Source organism: Stegostoma tigrinum, chromosome 8 (genome assembly GCF_030684315.1).
Source record: "Stegostoma tigrinum isolate sSteTig4 chromosome 8, sSteTig4.hap1, whole genome shotgun sequence".
NCBI classification, from domain to species: domain Eukaryota; kingdom Metazoa; phylum Chordata; class Chondrichthyes; order Orectolobiformes; family Stegostomatidae; genus Stegostoma; species Stegostoma tigrinum.
Window position 1 is genome coordinate 97,410,347 of NC_081361.1, and position 22,164 is coordinate 97,432,510.

At 43.7% G+C, this 22,164-nt stretch overlaps 1 protein-coding gene across 3 annotated transcripts in view; it reads right to left on the reverse strand.

Moving 5' to 3' along the window:
* The window catches only part of ttll7 (tubulin tyrosine ligase-like family, member 7), a 283,625-nt gene that overhangs the window by 118,636 nt on the left and 142,825 nt on the right, over nucleotides 1-22,164 (reverse strand). For all 3 annotated transcript variants that reach the window (XM_059648159.1, XM_059648158.1, XM_059648157.1), the window contains 3 exons: nucleotides 14,490-14,654; nucleotides 9,506-9,664; nucleotides 4,628-4,722 (listed from right to left, as the gene is read on the reverse strand). In XM_059648159.1, the coding sequence (XP_059504142.1) occupies nucleotides 4,628-4,722; nucleotides 9,506-9,664; nucleotides 14,490-14,654 (419 nt within the window). The remainder of the gene's footprint in view (nucleotides 1-4,627; nucleotides 4,723-9,505; nucleotides 9,665-14,489; nucleotides 14,655-22,164) is intronic.

Below are 22,164 nucleotides of genomic sequence, written 5' to 3' on the forward strand. Positions count from 1 at the left end.
CGCAGTGGTTCATCCTGAGAAAGAACAAGCCATTCTATGAATTAGAAGCAGAAGTCGGCCATTCTGCCCCTCAAGCCTGCTCCACCATTCAATAAGGTGGTGTGTTTCAAATTCCACGTTTCCACCTACCTCCAATAACTCCTGCATAATGAGAACCTATCCACCTTTTTCTCAAGAATATTCAAAGAAGGCACTTCCATTGCCTGCTGGGGCAAAGAGTTCTAAAATTAAACAAGTGTCAGAGAGAAAATATTTTCCTTTACCTGTATGGGAAATGGGTAACACCTAATTTTTAAGCTGTGGTCCCTAGTTTTAGACTGATCCACAAGAGAAAACATTTTTTCCACATCCACCTTGTCAAGTCTATTCAGGATCTTACACTGGAATTCCCTCTCTCCTGGAATCCTCCGCTGGAATTTCCTTCCTAAGGGCATTATGACTCCAACTACAGCAGGTGGATGTAGCAGCTCAAGAAGGTAGCTCAACCCCACCTTCTCAAGGGCAACTAGGGATGGGCAATAAATGCTGGCCAGCCAGCAACACCATCATCCCATGAATAAATGAGAAAAAGCACTTTAAGTCACCCCTCACTCTCCTAAACTCTGGTGTAAACAAACTCAGCCCTGTGCAACCTACCCCAGTGAGATAGCTTGCTCATTTCAAACATCAATCTTGTAAAGCTCCTCTGAACCACCGTCAACACATTTAAAACCTTCCGTAGACAAGAACAGCAAAACTGTGCCTAGAACATCCTAGCAGATTATTCAAATTAAAGGGGGGGGGAGGGAAATGAGAGAGTTTAAGAAAGGCTTTTGAATATGGATGTTTTCCTTTAATGGGAATAGATCATTGAATAAGTTACCAAGGTATACATTGGAGGTAAGATTTTAAACAGAATCATGGGATAATTAGACAAGAGGCATGAACAGAATGAGAGAAAGAATGAAAGAAGCGGTACGAAGGTGGGTCGCGTTGCGGACAGTGTGGAGGGCCGTTCTAGGTTACAAAGGGACATTGATAGGATGCAGAGCTGGGCTGAGAAGTTGCAGATGGAGTTTAACCCTGAAAAGTGAGAGGTGATTCATTTTGGAAGGCAAAACTTGAAAGCAGAATACAGGGTTAACGGAAAGATTGTTAGCAGTGTGGAGGAGCAGAGGGATCTTGGGGTTCGTGTTCACAGTTCCCTGAAAGCTGCCACCCAGGTGGGTAGAGTTGTTCAGAAGGCATATAGTGTGTTAGCTGTCATTAATAGAGTGATTGAGTTCAAGAGCCGTGAAGTTATGCTCCTGCTGTACAAAAGCCTGGTTCGGCCACATCTGGAGTATTGTGTCCAGCTCTGGTCGCCTCATTACAGGTAAGATGTAAAAGCGTTGGAAAAGGTGCAGAGAAGATTTACCAGGATGTTGCCTGGAATGGAGAGATGGTCTTACTAGGAAAGGTTGAGAGAGCTCGGGCTTTTCTCTTTAGAATGCCGAAGGACGAGAGGTGACTCGATAGAGATGTACAAAATGCTCACAGGTATGGATCGAGTGGACAGCCAGAGACTTTTTCCAAGGGTGGAGGTAGCTATTACGAAAGGCCATAGTTTTAAAGTGAGTGGAGGGAGGTATAGGGGAGACATCAGAGGTTCTTTACTCAGAGAGTGGTAGGGGCGTGGAGTGCATTGCCAGAGAGGTAGTGGAGTTGGCCTCATTAGTGGCATTTAAGCAGCTATTGGATAGGCATATGGATGATAGTATAAGGTAGGGGTGGAGGTTAGATAGGCCTTAGGTTTCGGGTAGAAGTTTGGCACAACTTTGTGGGCTGAAGGGCCTGTACTGTGCTGTACTGTTCTCTGAAGTCAACCTCCTAAAAGAATGGACAGCCTGTTTAGCTTCTTGTGGTTTTCCCTTGCATCACTATAATATTATGATCACCTTGGCGATGGAAATCTGAGGAGTGCTATCAATGGCCAGAGTATTTAATTGCAAAGTAAAAGGTTTGCAAAGACTAATCTTCATTATTAATTAGACAAAGGAGCTCACAGTGGAAAAATGGCAGAAGGTATTTTCACTAGACTATTAATCCAGAGACCCAGGTAATGTTCTGGAGTCCTCAGTTCAAATCCACCATGGCAGATGGCGGAATTTGATTTCAATAATTTAAAAATATTTAGATTTAAGGGTCTAATGTTGAATATGAAACAGTTATTACAGGAAAGAAATTAATCAAATTCACTAATGTCCTTCAGGGAAGGAAATCTGCCATCCTTACCCAGTCTGGCCTACATGTGACTCCAAATCCAAAGCTTGTGGTTGACTCTTTGCTGCCCTCTGGGGCAATTAGAGATGGGCAATAAATGCTGGCATGGCCAACGATGCCCACACCCTGTAAATGAATAAAACAAATGTGGATGACACTAAAATAGGCGGCATCATGCACAGTGAGTAAGGTTATTAGAAAATGCAGCAGGATCTTGATCAGCTGGGGAGGTGGGCTGAGAAATGGCAAATGGAGTTTAACATAGATAAGTGTGAGGTGTTGCATTTTGGAAAGTCAAATCCAGGTAGGGCCTTAAGGAGTGTCGTGGCACAGAGGAACCTTGGAGTTCAGGTGCACGGTTCCCTGAAAGTGGAGTCACAGGTAGACAAGGCAGTGAAGAATGCTTTTGGCACGCTGGCCTCCATCAGTCAGGGCATTGAGTATTGAAGTTGGGAAGTTATGTTGCAGTTGTACAGGACGTTGGTGAGACTGCACTTAGAATATTGTGATAGTTTTGGTCACTGTGCTATAGGAAGGATGTTATTAAACTGGAAAGAGTGCAGAAGAAATTTACAAGGATGTTGCCAGGACTCAAGGGACTGAGTTATAGGGAAAGGTTGGACAATCTAACACGGTTTTCTTCAGAGCGTAGGAGACTAAGGGGCGCTCATATAGATGTGTATAAAATCATAAGAAGCATGAATAGGCTGAATGCACTCAGTCTTCTTCCCAGGATTGGGGAAGAGGACCTGAGGACATCAATTTAAGGTAAGAGGGAAAGATCCATGGGAACCTGAGGGATAACTTTTGTACACAGAGGACGGTACGCATATGGAATGAGCTGCCAGCGGAAGTGGTTAAGGTGGGTACATTGACAACATTTAAAAGGCATTTGGATAAATACATGGATAGGAAAGGTTTAGAAGGATATGGGCCAAGTGCGGGGAAATGGTGTTAGTGTGAGTGGGCATTTTGGTCAGCATGGACCCATTTGGGCCAAAGGGCCTGTCTCCATGCTGTAGGACCCTATAAAATTTAAAGTCAGGGATGCAGAATATTACAATAATAAGTGTGGTTCAGCAATCAGGAAGTGTGCACAAACATAAAAACAATTGAATATATTAGTAATAAATATATGGGCTTGTTTTGGGACGTGGGAGGCCAGCCCAGCTCGTCCCCACCTCCCTAACCTGTTCCTCCTCTCCACCTATCTTCTCCTCTATCCATCTTCTATACACCTCCCCGTCTCCCTATTTATTTCAGAATCCTTTTCCCCTCCCCCATTTCTGATGAAGGGGCTAGGCCCGAAACGTCAGCTTTTGTGCTCCTGAGATGCTGCTTGGCCTGCTGTGTTCATCCAGCTCTACACCTTGTTATCTCGGGTTCTCCAGCATCTGCAGTTCCTATTATCCTTGAAAATTGAGCTGTTTTCTCTCACTGCCTCTTTCCCTTGATCTTACTATTCTTTTTCTATCGTCTTTGTGTTTCTTTCTCTTCTTCTCTGGTCACATCTCTCTATTTTCTGATTATCTCTCCTTAGTGTATCTTCTTCATCTCTCCTTTTCTGTGTGTTGGGGGTGGGGGTTTGCTGAGGAATGGGACAGATAAACAAGACAGCAAAGGTTAGCTTCCCATCTGCACTTCCACCACCTCTGCTAACCCTGAGCTTCTCAGTTCCATTGTACGGTCCCCTCATGTTCCCATCACCAATTCTCTTCGATATCGTACCCACGCTCCTGTCACTTACTCCCTCCCTACCTGTCATGCTTCAAACTACCAGCTTCAATGTTTCATCTTCCTTCCTTGGGCTCCGCCAATACTCACCTTACCCATTCCTCTCCATCCATTATGCCTCCAATCCTACTTTCTCTTCCCAGAAGAGATAGTCTTTAGCTAAAACCTATCATCCCTTACTGCCTGCTGATTTCTCTCAGCACTTTTATTTGTCTTCCAAAGCTCATCTTTCCTTAACAAAAATGAATCAAATTAGAATGATGAAGTCACCTCTATATATTCTTTACTGTCTTTGTGTCTTCCACGCAGTGTGTACCCCCCCACCTCTCCTTCTGAAATATTAGAAAGTAGAATCTTTGTTTGAAATGTAAGCCAATAATGATGAACATCTTTTTTAATTATCAATGCCACAGTTTCAGAAATCAGCTAACTCCTTTCACTGAATGGCAGAATGAGACTGAGATGTCAAGTGGCCTAATCCTGTCGCTAATTCCTCAGTTCTTGATCAGCTGTTATGAGGAAATGGAGTTAAAGCCATAATCAGGTCACACACAATATTCTGTAATAATGGAGGAGGCTTGAGGGGCTGAATGGCCTTTGCTGCTTTCTCATTAGTGTGCCTTTGTGATTTTGAATTTTAATTTTAACTTACCGTACATTAAGCAGCTTCAGTGCATGCACTAGCACTCCCTTTTTCACTTCAAAATCTATCTTCTGGTCTGTCCCAAAGCTAGGAGCACGGTTAATCTGGTTAGGGGGGTGGAAAGACATCGTTTCAAAGACCTTTTGAGAAAACAATACTTGAATATTTCATCTAAGGTGACGGAAAGGTTAATTCAGCAAGCTGTTTGGATCAGCCTGTCCACACAAATCCCTAACAACATGCTTAATAGACCCAAAACAAGACAATGTAAAACAATCCCAATCAGTACGGGGGTCTCAGTTTTCCCAGAAGGATCACAATCTCTTATTAACACAGAACCACTTCTCCAAGTTCAAAAATAACCTGAAGGGAATTAGCTACATGCCAGGATTAAACTTCAACAGTTTGCATTTATATAACCCTTTAGCATAATGAAGTGCCCCATGGTGCTGCACTAAAATGACTGCCAAACAGGAGATACTAGGAGTGCCTCAAAGGAGGAGACACAGAAGTGTCCAGAAAGGTGAACTTCAGAGTTTGGTTCTAATTAAAAAACTGGCCATCGACAGTGGACCATTTAAAATCAGGATTGGAGATGCAGCTAGATGTCTTGTAGGGCGGAAGGACTTATAGGGATAGGGAGGTGTGAATCCAGTGAGGGTTTTGAACACAAAAGGTGAGAATTTTAAACTCAAGGTATTGCTAAACAACTTTGCCAAATGTGTGTTGATGGGTGAATGGGACCTTTTTTCATTCATTCGTGGGATGAGGGCATCGCTGGCTAGGCCAGTATTTATTACCCAGTTGGGAGTTAAGTGCGGGTCTCAAGTCACATGCAGGCCAGACCAGGTAAGGACAGCAGTTTCCTTCCCTTAAGGACATTAGTGAGCCAGATGGGTTTTATCCTCCAATAATCAACAATGGATTCATGGTTATCATCAGACTCATCATTCCAGGTTTTTGCTGGATTCAAATTCCACCATCTGCTGCAGCAGGATTTGTACACAGGTCTGCAGAACGTTAACAGCCCAACGATAATACCATGAGGCTATCGCCTCCCAATAAAGTTTTTAATGGGCTCTAGTTTATGGAGGTGTAGAGGAGCTGGTCAGAAACATACTGGAATAGTCATACCTATGGGTAATGACAGCAGAGGTGTCCTTCAACAGAATGGTTACCTAAAATCATAACTCCTTCCTGGCATCATGAGCTTGCACTTATTTCCTCTTGCCTTTCAGTCAGAGTTTGTTCTAAAATACCGCTCCAGACAAGCCTTTTCTATCTCTCCGACTATGCTATATTTTCAGCGGTCTCACTTGAAGGCAGCAGCTTGGCGCATGGACCGTCTGCTTGTGAAATGGCGGAGCCCATCTGCTTGTGAAATGAACACAAATCAAAACCCAGGCTTGCCCACTTCTGACGGTCAGTTAGCTTGGTTGGCTGGACAGTTTGTCTCTGAAGCAAAGTGATGCCAACACCAGCTAAAGTTACCATGAAGGTCCCATCTTCTCAATCCCTGCCTTCACCTGAGGTGAGGTGACCCTCGGATTAAACCACCGTCTCTCTTTGACCTTTCAGTTCACCATCCTCTAGTCAGAGACGGCCCAGCTCACAGTTTGTGTTCCCTTTACAACAGAGAAGGTTATGGGGAGATTTAATCTATTAGGTAAATAAGGAGGAGCTGTTTCTGCAGAATCACAGAAGTATATGGCACAGGCAGAGGCCATTCAGCCCATCATGTAAGCAACAGCGATCCAATGAGTGTTATGACTTAGTGCTATTCTCCTGCCTTTTTCTCATGACCTTACGTGTTGTTTGCTTGAAATGATTATCTATGGCCAACTTCAATGCCTCACCTGAATCTGCCTCTACTACACTTCAAAGCAGCACATTCCATACCGAAGAGTTGGTGGAAGAGTTAAGGGAAGGCGATGGCCTAAAGGTATTATCGCTGGACTGTTAACCCATAGGCCCAGATAATATCCGAGGGACCTGGGTTCAAATCTTGGCACAGCAAATGATAGAATTTATTTTCAATAAGTATCCAGAATTAAGAGTCTAATGATGACCATGAATCCATTGTTGGGGGAAAATCCACCTGGTTCACTAATGCCCTGCAGGTAAAGAAACTGCCATCCTTACCTGGTCTGGTCCACATGTGACTCCAGACCCACAGCAATGTGGTTGACTTTCAACTGCCCTCTGGGCAATTAGGAATGGGCAATAAATGCTGTCTGACAAGTGACACCCTCATCCTGTGAATAAATATTTTTTAAAAAGTTAGTCACCAAAGGAGAGAGAGATCAGGTTCAGCCTGGATGTATAATTTGCCAACCCACATTGTTGTAGGTCTTGACAATTTATCACAAGTGTGAGGCAGCAAATTTCTCCTCAATGCCACTGCTCGAGCAGGTTAATTGCTACGGAGTCATCCCTTGTACTTTTAGGTCAAACATAACCGTGAAAGTACCAGTTGAGGTTTGGAGGATATGGGCGTCATGCCTGTCTAGGATGGGCCGGAACAGTAAAAGGTAATGATTTTATAGCTGCCTGGGAAAATGGGTTGTACAGGATGGGAAAACAGGCTGGGAAAGTTTAGGATGATATTTGACAAGTTGTATGACCTTGAATGAGTCCCATGAACATTCCTTTATGGGCTGAAGATAGCACCTGCAGCTTGTATTTTTTTGTATGTGAGGCTGGATGAACACAGCAGGCCCAGCAGCATCTCAGGAGCACAAAAGCTGACGTTTCGGGCCTAGACCCTTGAGGGTCTAGGCCCGAAACGTCAGCTTTTGTGCTCCTGAGATGCTGCTTGGCCTGCTGTGTTCATCCAGCCTCACATTTTATTATCTTGGAATCTCCAGCATCTGCAGTTCCCATTATCTCTGTATTTTTTTGTAGTTGTGTTTTCTGCAATGGCCAGCAGTTTTATCTGTTGTATCTGCTGTTTTCTGTCCTGGCTCTTACTTACTCTGTACAAGAGAGAGCAAGTTTCATTCTAAGCTGCTAGATTTCACCTCGGACTGGAGTTGTGAACGGTGCCTGGAACAAGCTCAGCCTTCAGACCAACTGTCAATCGAGGGGTCCCCGATGGGCAAAGGGCGTGAGTCTTATTGCTTTTTCCTCTTTTTTCCATACTTATTATTTACTGAATAAATGTTCCTTTCTTTTTCATCTTTTATTATTACTTTGAAAACATTCATATTTAGGAAAATTGCTGTTGTCGAGCCTTCACTTAACTGCATTTAACCGAATCGGAAAAGAACCGTTTGCATACACTCGGTGATGCAAGACAGTGTCGCACCTGATTTCCTGTGCTTTCATTAAAAATGTTCAACTCGTCCCTCTGCCCTTCCGGGTAGCAGCCAATACAACAAAAGCCACAGGGCTCCAACTAAGTTAGCCGGAGAGTCAAACATCATAGAAACAGACCCTGTGGTTCAACTAGTCCATGCCAACCAGATTTCTGAAACTGAACTAGTTCCATTTGTCTGCATTTGGCCCATTTCCCTCTAAACCTGTCTTATTCATTTACCTGTCCAAGTGTTAGGGTTAGGGTTAGGGTTAGAATTAGAACATTGAACAGTAGAGCACAGTACGGGCCCTTCAACCCACGATGTTGTGCCAACCTATTATCCTGCTAAGGTTAATCCACCCTGCATACCCTACATTTTAATATCCTCCATGAGCCTATCCAAGAGTCACGTACAAGTCTCTAAAGTATCTAACTCCACTACCACTGCTGGCAGCACATTCCACACACCCACCACTCTGTGTGTGAAGAACCTACCTCTGACATCTCCCCCATACCTTCCTCCAATCACCTTAAAATTATGCCCCCTCAGAATAGCCATTTCCGCCCTGGGAGGGAGTCTCTGACTATCCACTCTATCTATGCCTCTCATCATCTTGTAAACCTCTATCAAGTCTTTCTTCACTCCAATGAGAAAAGCTCTACCTCCTTCAACTTTTCCTCGTAAGACCTGCCCTCCAGTCTGGGCAGGATCCTGGTAAAGCTCCTCTGCACCCTCTCTAAAGCTTCCACGTCTTTCCTATAATGAGGTGACAAGAACTAACAAAATATTCCAAGTGTGGTCTAACCAGAGTTTTGTAGAGCTGCAGCATAATCTCACGGCTCTTAAACTCAACTCCCCTGCCAATGAGAGCCAACACACCATACACCTTCTTAATAACCTTGTCAACTTGGGTAGCAACTTTGAGGGATCGATGGATGTGGACCACAAGATCTCTCTGTTCCTCCACATTGCCGAGAATCCTGCCATTAACCCTGTATTTTGCATTCAAATTCCACCTTCCAAAATGAATCACTTCATACTTTTCTGGGTTGAATTCCACCTGCCACTTCTTTGCCCAGCTCTGCATCCTGTCAATGTCCTGCTGCAACCTACAACAGCTCTCCACGCAGCCCAAAACTCCACCAACCTTCGTGTGATCGGCAAACTTACTAACCCACACTCTCACTTTCTCATCCAAGTCATTTATAAAGATCAAAAAGAGCAGAGGTCCCAGACAGACCCATGCAAAACACCACTGGTTACCAAGCACCACGCTGAAAACTTTCCATCTACTACCACCCTCTGTCTTCTATTGGACAGCTAGTTTTGTATCCAGACAGCCAGGTTTCCCCGAATCCCATGTCTCCTTACTTTCTGAATGAGCCTACCATGGGGAACCTTATCAAATGCCTTACTAAAATCCATATACACCACATCCATTGCTCTACCTTCATCAACGTGTTTTGTCACATCCTCAAAGTATTCAGCTAGAGTTAGTGTTAGAGTTAGGATTAGTGCCATCTGGGAGAGCTGAGTGGAAACTGAAGTTGAGCCACACATTGTGGTCACTGACGTAAGGAGCACTCACCTCCAGGAGCCAGGGCTTCAGCTTCCTGTCCAAAATGATGTCAAAACCAAGAACTTCGAAACAGACGCTGTTGCTGCCAGGGTGTTGGCCTGGTCGGCACATTCGGTAGGCATGTAGAACATGAGGCTCTGCCACAATCAACGTCTTCACCACAAGGTCCTGTGACAGACAGAAATACTACATTAAAGAAAGAAATCGCATTTATAAAGCAATTTCAGCACATCAGAGCAAAAGGTGGGCCATTCAGCCCCTTGAACCTGATCCAACATTCCAAATCACGGCCAATGATCTATCTATGCATCATATTTCCCCACTATCCTCATATCCCTTGTTGTTATTAGTAACAGAAATCTACAAGACTCGATCTTGAATTTACATAAAGGGCAGATTTCCAAAGCCCTCTGAGAGAGAGTCATCGCACACAGAGTGAAAAAATTCCTCTGAGCATTAAATGGCTTGCCCTTATTTTGAGATTACACCCTCTGGTTTCAGAACACCCCCCTCCCTCACCCTGCTACCCCAGCTGGAGGGAGCATCCTTTTCCGCATTGAGACCTTCACAATCTAGAATTAATAGTCTAATAGAACATAGAACATAGAACATAGAACAGTACAGCACAGAACAGACCCTTCAGCCCACAATGTTGTGCCGACCATTGATCCTCATGTATGCACCCTCAAATTTCTGTGACCATATACATGTCCAGCAGTCTCTTAAATGACCCCAATGACCTTGCTTCCACAACTGCTGCTGGCAACGCATTCCATGCTCTCACAACTCTCTGCGTAAAGAACCTGCCTCTGACATCCCCTCTATACTTTCCACCAACCAGCTTAAAACTATGACCCCTCGTGCTAGCCATTTCTGCCCTGGGAAATAGTCTCTGGCTATCAACTCTATCTATGCCTCTCATTATCTTGTATACCTCAATTAGGTCCCCTCTCCTCCTCCTTTTCTCCAATGAAAAGAGACCGAGCTCAGTCAACCTCTCTTCATAAGATAAGCCCTCCAGTCCAGGCAGCATCCTGGTAAACCTCCTCTGAACCCTCTCCAAAGCATCCACATCTTTCCTATAATAGGGCGCCCAGAACTGGACGCAGTATTCCAAGTGCGGTCTAACCAAAGTTTTATAGAGCTGCAACAAGATCTCACGACTCTTAAACTCAATCACCCTGTTAATGAAAGCCAAAACACCATATGCTTTCTTAACAACCCTGTCCACTTGGGTGGCCATTTTAAGGGATCTATGTATCTGCACACCAAGATCCCTCTGTTCCTCCACGCTGCCAAGAATCCTATCCTTAATCCTGTACTCAGCTTTCAAATTCGACCTTCCAAAATGCATCACCTCGCATTTATCCAGGTTGAACAATGATACCCAAGAAGCCAATGTTGATTGTTGGAAAATCCAAACTGGATCACTAATGCTCTTTAGGCAAGGGAAGTGCCTTCGTCACCTGGTCGGGGCTACATGTGAAACCAGACCCAGAGCAAGGGGTTGACTCTTAACTGACCTCTGGGGCAATTAGGGATGTGCAATAAATACTGGCCCAGCCAGCAACACACAGACCACCCATCAATGAACTAAAAAAATTTGTTGCAAGTTCCAGTAGATTGCTGTTCTTCCAAACGCTAGACATTACAAGACCTATCGTTGCAAACCCTTCTCGTCGGACAGACCCACCATCCCACAAATCTATTTTGTGGACCTCTATTGCACTCCTTCTGCTGCAAGTAGATCCTTCCTTAGGCATAGGGGCCAGAGATGCACCCAATACTCTCACAAGCTTTGTATATAGTTGAGGCAAGGGCAGGACTTATACACTTTGTGATAAGGTCCTGGGGAGTGTTGCCGAACAAATAGAACTTGGGGTACAGGTGCGCGTAGTTCATTGAAGGTGTAGTCACCGAGAGACAGGGTGGAGAAGAAGCCATTGGGTATGCTTGCCTTTAATCGGTAATTGCATTGAGTATAAGAATTTGGACATCATGTTGCAGCTGTGCACAGTATTACTGAGGCCGGTTTTAGAATACTGCGAACAAATCTGGTTGCTCTTCTATCAGAAGGATGTTGTTAAACTTGAGAGGGTCACTGTGTTTCACCACAACTTCAAAACTAATTCAAAGACTGCAAATCCTGGATGAAAGGAGGTGCTGAGTATTTCTTAAATGGTAAGAAGTTGGGCAGCATTGATGTCTAAAGGAACCTGGGTGTCTTTGTTCATAAATCACTGAAAGGGAACATATAAGTGCAACAAGCAATTTGTCAGGTGAATGTTGTGTTAGCCTTTATCATAAGAGGATTTGAATATAGCAGCAACCTTCAAGCTACCTTCACTACAGCTGTTCATCACCCAAGGGCTCCCATCCCATTCTCCCAGTTCTGTCACCTATATTGTTTCTGTTTGGATGATGCCACCTTCCAGCACAGTGCTGCTGGCATGGCTTCCTGCTTCCATAACCATGGTTTCCTGCCCACTGTGGTTGACAGGGCCCTCAACCACATCCGATCTATTACCCCTGCCTCCACCCTTGCCCCTTCCCATCACTCAAAGCGGTGTGATTGGGTTCCCTTCGTCCTCACTTTTCATCCCACCAGCCTTCACATTTAAAGGATTATTCTCCACCATTTCAGACAGCTCCAGCAGAACACTATCACCAAACTCATTTTCTCCTCACTCCCCAGTCTGCATTTCACAGAGACCATTCCCTCTGGGACATCCCAGTCCATTCATCGGCCACCAACACCACACCCCCACCACCACGGCTCATTCCCATGTAACTGCAGAAAGTGCAACACCTGCCCCTTCACCTCCTCCCTGCTCACCATCCAAGGCCCTAAACGGTCTTTCCAGGTGAAGCAGCATTTCAATGGCTTTGTAGTGGAAGGCAGTGGACAGTTTACACATACCCCATAAAAAGACAGGCATAACTAGGACCTATGCAGGTCCCCACAGCCACTCCTTTGACTTGGCAGAGCTGAAATGAGTTAAGGGAGGAACTGCTCAGTCAGAGAACAAGTTCAGCCACATGGGGAACAGTGGTGGTCCTTTTCTGACTTCCCCTACTGTAGTCGTTTCTACAATTTTGCACCATCCCTATATAATGTCGGCCAAAATTCCATTTGCCTTTCTAATGTACACTTGACAGAGGCATGTGAGCATGTTGTTAGTGACCTGTAGCAATCACAAAACCAATAACCTCATGAGCCATCAATGTCTGGGAGAAGGAAGGGATTAAATCAGTAGGATATAGAAGGAGCAGTTCTTTGAACAATTCCCATTGAAACAATTTTCACGGTAGAGGGAAGTACAGAACAGACTATTCTTGCTTTTGTGTTAGAGGTTGCAGAGAGACATAGATAAGCTGCACAGCTGGGCTGAGAGGTGGCAAATGGAGTTTAATGCAGACAAGTGTGAGGTGATGCACTTTGGTAGGAGTAACCGGAAGGCAAAGTACTGGGCTAATGGTAAGATTCTTAGTAGTGTAGATGAGCAGAGAGATCTCGGTGTTCATGTACACAGATCCTTGAAAGTTGCCACCCAGGTTGACAGGGCTGTTAAGAAGGCATACAGTGTTTTAGCTTTTATTAATAGAGGGATCGAGTTCTGGAACCAAGAAGTTATGGTGAAGCTGTACAAAACTCTGGTGCGGCCGCACTTGGAGTATTGTGTACAGTTCTGGTCACCGCATTATACGAAGGATGTGGAAACTTTGGAAAGGGTGCAGAGGAGATTTACTAGGATGTTGCCTGGTATCGAGGGAAGGTCTCACGAGGAAAGGCTGAGGGACTTGAGGCTGTTTTCATTAGAGAGAAGAAGGTTGAGAGGTGACTTAATTGAAACATATAAAATAATCAGAGGGTTAGATAGGGTGGATAGGGAAAGCCTTTTTCCTAGGATGGTGACGGCGAGCACGAGGCGGCACAGCTTTAAATTGAGGGGTGAAAGATATAGTAAAGATGTCAGAGGTAGTTTCTTTACTCAGAGTAGTAAGGGAATGGAACGCTTTGCCTGCAACGGTAGTAGATTCGCCAACTTTAGGTACATTTAAGTCGTCATTGGACAAGCATATGGACGTACATGGAATAGTGTAGGTTAGATGGGCTTGAGTTCGGTATGACAGGTCGGCACAACATCGAGGGCTGAAGGGCCTGTACTGTGCTGTAATGTTCTATGTTCGAGATTGCAGCATCAGGTCCCATTCCAGAGACTCGGACATAAAATTCTACACTGTTAGACCAATACAGTACTGAGGGAGGGCTGTACAGAGCAACCATCTTTCAAGCAAGATTCTAAATCATAAGACAATAAGACATAGGAGCAGAAGCAGAATCAATCCTTAATTCCCTTACTGATTAAAAATCTCCCCATCTCAGCCTGAATTACACTTAATGATCCAGACATGACAGCCCTCTGTGTGAAGAATTCCACAGAGTCACTACCATCTCAGAGAAGAAATTCATCCTCACATCTGTCTTAAATAAATTATTCCCTCCAAGCCTAGAGTGTCCCACAAGGGGAGACAACCTCTCCATGTCCACCCTGTCAAGTCCGCTAAGTATATGCATGTTTCAATAAGTCACCTTGTCATTTTTCTGAACTCCAATAAGTACAGGCCCAACCTGCTCAACCTCTCCCCATAAGACAGTCCTCGTTCTCACAGCATTATTTTGATGCAGAGTAGACAAGTTACCACCCTGACCACGCCCCAACCCCCACACCGTGTCCAGGAAAATATGAATCCCACAGTCAGCATCACAAATGCTGAATGCGCTGGCCATTACCACACTACTCCATAAGGGAGCCTGCTACGTGCTAATCTAGAGGCTAATATGCCTCCACCTTAAGACAGCGACGGAAATTCATAAGGTTCTTCAGTATCGCTAAAGCACAAGGGGGTCATCCTGACAGTGTGCAAGGTCTTCGAGAAATGCAAATCTTTCTCTTTCTTTCTTTAAAAATTAAGCAATGCTGATACATACAGAGACATCATTCCAGAATTTGGCCACATCGTAATCGTTGGTGCGAAGGAATTCGGTGAACCACCTGATTGATCGCTTGCTGCCTCTGTCTGCTTGCTCATCCCGCTCAAAGTTTTCATTGTGCTTGTTCACAGAGTAGTTCGTCAGGTGCATAAACAGCTGGCTCTACAATAGGTACATAAAAAGAAACGGAATGACACTCAGTATATTCTTTCCTGCAGACATGACTTTTACTGCTAACCATGTTGTGTGAATTGATAGAATATCCAAGGTTGGAGTACTCAGTGCAACATCGGGCACTCTTTTTTTACATTCATTCATGGATGAGGGCACCACTGGCATTTACTGCCCATCCCCAATTGCCCATGGGGCAGTTAAAATTCAACCGCATTACTGTGGCTTTGAGTCACATGTGGGCCAGGCAGGCAAGGACGGCAGTTTCCTTCCCTAAAGGGCTTGAGTGAACCACATGGGTTTTTAAGACAAATCAACAATATGGTCTTCATTGGACTTTGAATTCCACAGAAACAGAAGGGTTTAAGGTAGAGTAGCACAGTGGCTCTGTGGTTAGCACTGCTGCCTCACAGCGCCAGGGACCCAGGTTTGTTTCCAGCTACGGGGGACTGTATGTGTGGAGTGTGCACGTTCTTCTTGCGCCTGCGTGGGTTTCCTCCCACAGTCCAAAGATGTGCATGCCAGGTGGATTAGCCATGACTAAATTGTCCTTAGTATCTGGGGAGGTACAGGCTAGGTATAAGTAGGGGGCTAGTTCTGGATGGGGATGCTCTTTGGAGGATCCGTGTGGACCCGAAGGGCTGAATAGCCTCTTTCTGCATGGTAGGGCCTCTCTAACAATGAAGCTGCAATATGGGTTCATTAGCCTGCAGCCTAGAGGGAAGACAGGCAAAGAAACAAGAACTCAAAATCAGGCTTGCTTTAACTGAGCAGATAAGATGAAGACTTGTGGAGCTGGATGAACACAGCAGGCCAGGCAGTGTCTTAGGAGCAGGAAAGCTGACATTTCGGGCCTAGACCCTTCATCAGAAGTGATGGGATCATCAGAAATCAGATTTCTGATGAAGGGTCTCAGCCCGAAACGTCAGCCTTCCTGCTCCTCTGATGCTGCTCGGTCTGCTGTGTTTATCCAGCTCTCCACCTTGTTATCTCGGATTCCCCAGCATCTGCAGTTCCTATTATCTCTGATGAAGACGTAACTGGTTACATAGCGATGTCTGTTGTACAATGGAGAAAGATATATCAGGAAGGTTTGTAACCACCATCCTTCCTTTAGATTGGGATCTGACTGATTCGATTGACCTGTCCTCTATGATTGAAGAAAACTACTAGTTAAACAGGAAGATGCTCTTGTCTTAAACAAGATTTAGTTTATTGCAAGATAGCAATCAGGTACAAGTTACATTGGAGTGGCAGACAGCCCTGTTAAAACGATGGAGGAGAGTTGGGTGATAAGTCTATCTCCTGGAAGATCCAGAGCTCTTCCCTTACTCATGCCTATAAAATATCAGCATACTGCCCAATGCTAAATGTAATGCTCAGTGTTAACTTAAGACAGGGAATACCGGAGAAACTCAGCAGGCTTGACTGCATCTGTGGAGACAGAAAGAATTGACAATTTTTGAGTCTAGTTTGAATCTTCTTTAGAACTGAAATGGATTGGAAATTTGTTTTATACTTTGACAGAGGCTGTGGACTAATGGCAGGAACAGATAGTGTGGAGACCCAAAGCAACAGACAAGAGCGTTCATAATAATGGTGAGAGACAAAGAACACATGTAAAGTGGGCATAAATTAAGATGTGAAAGGACGAAATGGCTCCTCTCTACTAAGTGCTAAGAAAACAAGCTATATAAAAGATAATTCCAATGGAGAGGCTGGGGAAGGGGACATGTGGAAGACGTGGAGAGTGTGAGAGGGAGCGTGGAGAGTGTGGGGGCTTTGAAAATGTAAGAAAAATGAGGAACAGATGTCACAGTGGGATGTGGATAGAGTAGAGCTGGATGAACACAGCAGGCCATGCAGCATCAGAGGAGCAGGAAGGCTGACGTTTCAGGCCTAGAACCTTCTTCAGAAATAGGCCCCAAACATCAACTTTCCTGCTCCTCTGATGCTGCTTGGCCTGCTGTGTTCATCCAGCTCTTCACCTGGTTATCTCAGATTCACCGGCATCTGCAGTTCCTACTATCTCTGTGGATAGAGTACATAAGTAGAAACTTTTCACAAAATAAATGGATGGAAAACAAGAGGGCTCACAACAACACAGAAGATAGAAGCAGGAGGAGGCCATTTGGCCCTTTGAGCCTGCTCTGCTATTCATCACAATCATGGCTGATCATCCAACTCAATGGCCTAACCCTGCTTTCTCCCCATAACCTTGATCCCATTCTCCCCCAGGTGCTATATCTAGCTGCCTCTTGAATACATTCATTGTTTGGACATCAACTACTTCCTGTGGTAATGAATTCCACAGGCTCACCACTCTTTGGGTGAAAAATTGTCTCCTCATCTCCTTTAAATGGTCTACCCCGAACCCTAGTCAATCTCTCCTCATACTTTAGTCCCACCAGTTCTGGAAACAGCCTGGAAAACCTTCGCTGCACTCCCTCGAGAACAAGAGAATTCTTCCTCAGAAAACGCGACCTAAACTGCACACAATATTGTGGGTGTGGTCTCACCAAGACCCTGTATAACTGCACCAACACATCCCTGCTCCTGTACTGGAAACGTCTCACAATGAAGGCCAACATACCATGTGCCTTCTTTACCACCTGCTGCACCTGCATGCTTACCTTCAGCAACTGGTGCACAAGGACACCCAGGTCCCACTGCACACTCCCCTCTCCCAATTTACAGCCAGTCAGGTAGTAATTTGCCTTCTTGTTTTTGCTTCCAAAGTAAATAACCTCACATTTATCCAAATTATATTGCATCTGCTATTGTTTTGCTCACTCACCCAACCTGTCCAGATCATGCTAAAGAATCTCAGCATCCTCATCACAGTTCACTTTCCCACACAACTTGGTATCATCTGCAAACTTTGATACGTTACATTTTCTTCTCTCATCTAAATCATTCATATATATCGTGAATAGCTGGTATCCCAGCACTAATCCCTATGGCACCCCACGAGTCATTGCCTGACAATTTGAAAAGGGCCCATTAATTCCGACAAAGACAGTAAGAACTGCAGATGTTGGAGTCAGAGATAACACAGTGTGCAGCTGGAGGAACACAACAGGCCTGGCAGCATCAGAGGAGCAGGAAAGCTGATGTTTCAGGTCGGGAGTCTTCTTCAGAAAATTAATTCCTACTCCTTGTTTCCTCTCCGTCAACCAGTTTTCTATCCATCTCAATACAGTTCCCCTAATCCCATGCACTTTAACCTTGCATATTAATCTGTTATGCAGGACTTTGTCAAACGTTTTCTGAAAGTCCAAATACACCACATCGACTGGCTCCCCCTTGTGAACTCTAATTAAACCGGAGTTACAAATGTAGCAGATGTCAGCAAAAAAACTTTTATACTCAGTATATGGAATTCTCAGTCTGGGAGTGCAGTGGAGACAAGTTCAATCAAGGCATTCAAAATTGAGACAATGTGCAAGGGTATGGGGACAGGGCAGGAGAATGGAACTAGATCATAATGTTGGTTAGAGAGTCAGTATAAACATAATGGGTCAAATGCCTGCTTCTGCATTGTAAAAATTCTATGATGCTATTCTATGAAGGCAAGAAGTCTCCTGTGGGAGCTGTGAACTGTCTTTCTAATTGTAACCACACAACAGAATGGAACAAAGGAAGAAATAGGGAACGTTGTCAGAAAGATACTAAACACATGGGGCTTTAATTCAAAGTGGAAACAAATGGTCAAGGACAGCATATATGAGTAGTTCATAGAGTATTTTTGCAGCAGTTTCGTAAAAGAACATGGTTAGGAGGTTAGGGCAGGATGTACAAGACCTGGTATTAGGCAACAAAAAAGATTAATTAATTTTTGCCAACATAATATGATTGAATTTTACACTCAGATTGAACAAGAGTGGCTAATGTTTTAAGCTTAAATAAAGGCAATCATGAAAACAGAACTAGCTAAAGTGAAATGCAAAATACGTTAAAAGATAGGTCTATAGAGATTCAGCGGCAGGCATTTAAGGTAATATTTCAGAATACACAGAATTGATACATTCCAATGTCAAAGAAAATTTCAAAGGGGCGAACCCACTATCTGTCATTAACTACAAATGTTAAAGATAGTATCAAACTTAAAGAAAAAAGCTATCATTGCACAAAGACAGATGGCAGGGTAAAATAGTGAACAGAATATAAAACAACAGCAAAGAATGACTAAAAAATTAACTTAATGCGAAAAACAGAAGGTTAGCCAGAAATATTTTTTTTAAAATAGCATTGGTTCATATTGACATTTTGAAAAGAAAACAGTAATCAAAGTTAGCAATCATCCTAGAGAAAATGAGTCTGGGCATTAAAAATGGAACATAAGGAGACAGCAGATAAATTGAACAGGTATTGGCATAATATTCACTATATAAGACACAAGGAACATCAAATCTCTACAGTGTGGAAATAGGCCCTTCAGCCCAACAAGTCCACACTGACCCTTAGAGCATCTCACCCAGACCCATTCCCACTATAACTCACCTAATCTACACATCCCTGAACACTATGGGGCAACTTAGCACGGCCAATCTACCTAGCCTGCGCATCTTTGGACTGTGGGAGGAAACTGGAGCACACGGAGGAAACCCGCACAGACGCAGGGAGAACGTGCAAACTCCACACAGTCACCGAAGGGTGGAGTCAAACGTGCGTCCCTGGCGCTGTGAGGCAGCAGTGCTAACCACTAAGCCAGAAATAGCTGTAACTCAACAAATGGAAGGGAGAGAGGAGCTGAAGAAAATTACAATGACCAGCAAAGGGGTACTGAGTAAATTGCTGGAGCTGCAGGCTGACAATTCTCTAGGTTCTGATAAGCTTCGTCCCGGGGTCTTAAATGGAAGTGATTATTGATATGGAGAGAGTAGGAACTGCAGATGCTGGAGAATCTGAGATAATAAGGTATAGAGCTGAATGAACACAGCAGGCCAAGCAGCATCAGTGGAGCAGGAAAGCTGACGTTTCTGGTCTGGATTATAAGAGGTTACTCTGGGTTTAATTTTCCCAGTCCCTGAATGATGTAAACAATGGTAAATCAGTTGGAAAAATGAGAATCTTGATTTTGAGGAAAACAAACATTCAATGAAATGAGAGTCTCACAAGTGAAAGGTGTGAAGCCCGGTTGCATTCATTAACACCTCATTATTACTGATTCTTGCCTCATTCATGTGTAATTTCCTGATCTCCCATGAACCAGTGATAAACTAAATAGTGACAATTCCTGAATTGAAACTCAAAGACGCCACCTGGTGTCTCCAGCTCACTGTTTGCTCTTCTGCACCTTTATATCTTAGTAGGCAGTTCCCAACATTTTGTGGTATGCTCCATGGGTAGTGACACACTCATCCACAGACATTGGCCTCACCACATTAGCATGGCATTTGCAATGGAGTTCAACACTCTAATACTGCAGATAACAAGGTGTAGAGCTGGATGAACACAGCAGGCCAAGCAGCATCAGAGGAGCAGGAAAGCCGATGTTTCAGGCCTAGATTATTGATATAGTCAAAGGCATTGATTTTAACTTTCTAACATACTCTAGATTCAAGGAATGTTCCATTAGCTCAAAAAAAGTGATGAATCTCCTTTATTCAGAAAGACAGAGAGAAAGCCTCCCAATTAGTTTAACATCTGGCAATAAAGACGATGTTAGAATTTATTATTACAGATGTTTTTGCAGGACTCTTGGAGAGTTCAATGTAATCAAACAGATTCAATGTGGTTTCGTGAAAGGGACATTAAATTTAACTCATTTACTGGAGTTCTTTGTGGAAGTAAGTTGGGCTGTGGATGGAGGAGAACTGTCAGATATACTATACTTGGGTTTCCTTAAAATATTTGAGAAGGTGCCATATTGAATGTTACTTTCGAACATGAAAGCTCATTTGGTGTTGGGGCAATATATTCACAAGGATAGAAGATTGGCTGGTAAACAAGAAACAAAGAATAGACATAAATGGGTCATGTTCTGTTTAGCAAGATGTAACAAGTGGTGTGCTACAGGAATCAATACTGAGATCTCAACTTTTTACAATAAACAGGAATTAACTGGATGAAGGGGCACAGATGTGGTTGCTGTATTTGTTAATGACATAAACGTAGATAAAAAAGTAAATTGTGAAGAGAACATATCTTTATGTCGGTAGGTCAAGTGGGTGGGAAAAGATCTAGCACATGGCAAACAGGAGAAAATGTGAAAAATATTGTCTATTTCTCAGAAAGAATTTTTTTAAAACCACATTATCACAACAGCAAATGTTGCAGAGATCACATGCAGTGGGATCTAGATGTCCCAGGGCATTAAATGCAAAAGGTTCGCATGCAGGTAATGAGGAAAGCAAATAGAATGTCATCATTTATTGTGAGGGGAATTAAGTACAAATGTAGGGAGATTACCTTTCAATTATATAGGCCACTGTTGGTGACACTGCGTCTAGAGTATTGTCTGCAATACTACTGTCATCATTTAAGAAAATAGTATTAATGCATTGGTCAGAGAAGATGTAATGAATTAATACCTGTTATGGGCAGGTTATCTTATGAGGAAAGGTCGGGCAGGCTAGGCTTGTATCCATGAAAGTTTAGAAGGTTAAGAGGCAACTTGATTGAAACATGAAAGATCTAAGGAATCTCTTCCTCAAAAGATGGTGAAAGCAGAATCATTGAATATTTTTAAAGCAGAGATACAGAGATTCTTAATAGACAAGAAGGTGGAGGAACATCGGAGGTAGGTGGGAAGGTGGGGTAATTAGATCAGCTATGATATTATTGAATGGTGGAGCAGGCTAAATGGGCCAAGTGACCAACTCCTGCCCCTAATTTGGATGCTCAAATGTTGTTTGGAGGAAGGAGAAAAATGGGAATGTGGGAAACAGGAGAAGAGATATTTGAGATAAGGACGGCTGCTGTCATGAAGGATAAGCATTGACATGGACTGACTGGACCCAACAACTTACATCTGAGCTTTAATTTCTCTGTAATCCCTGAGCCTTATCCACTTGTCACAAAATGACGTAACGTCCATAAGGGGCTAAAATCAATTACAGAGTAAGATGCCCAGAAACGTACAATTTGCAGAGAGCTCATTCTGCCCACTGGGGAAATTTATACAAGATTAAAAAGAAAACTGGCTGGATAAGCAAATATGGGCATTGAAAGGTAAAACTGTCATTTCTAAAGCAAAAACTCCTGAGCTCAATCTCCTGCTTAAGGTTTGAGGACATAATCCAGGCCAACAGTTTGACACAGCATCCAGGGAATGTTACACTATCAGAGGCACCACCTTTCAGGTGGAAAATCTTTCAGACTGACTCGCTGTTTCTCCAGTATTACAGATCGCATACTTAGAAGAAACCCACAGAGATTTTTGCTCTGCCAAAGACCTGGCCAATAGGCTGTCATTCAGCCATGAAACAACAGATGTCGCGTTTTACCACAGAACTGTCACTTCATCTCCAAAGGTAGGAGTGAGAAGTGAAGGCAT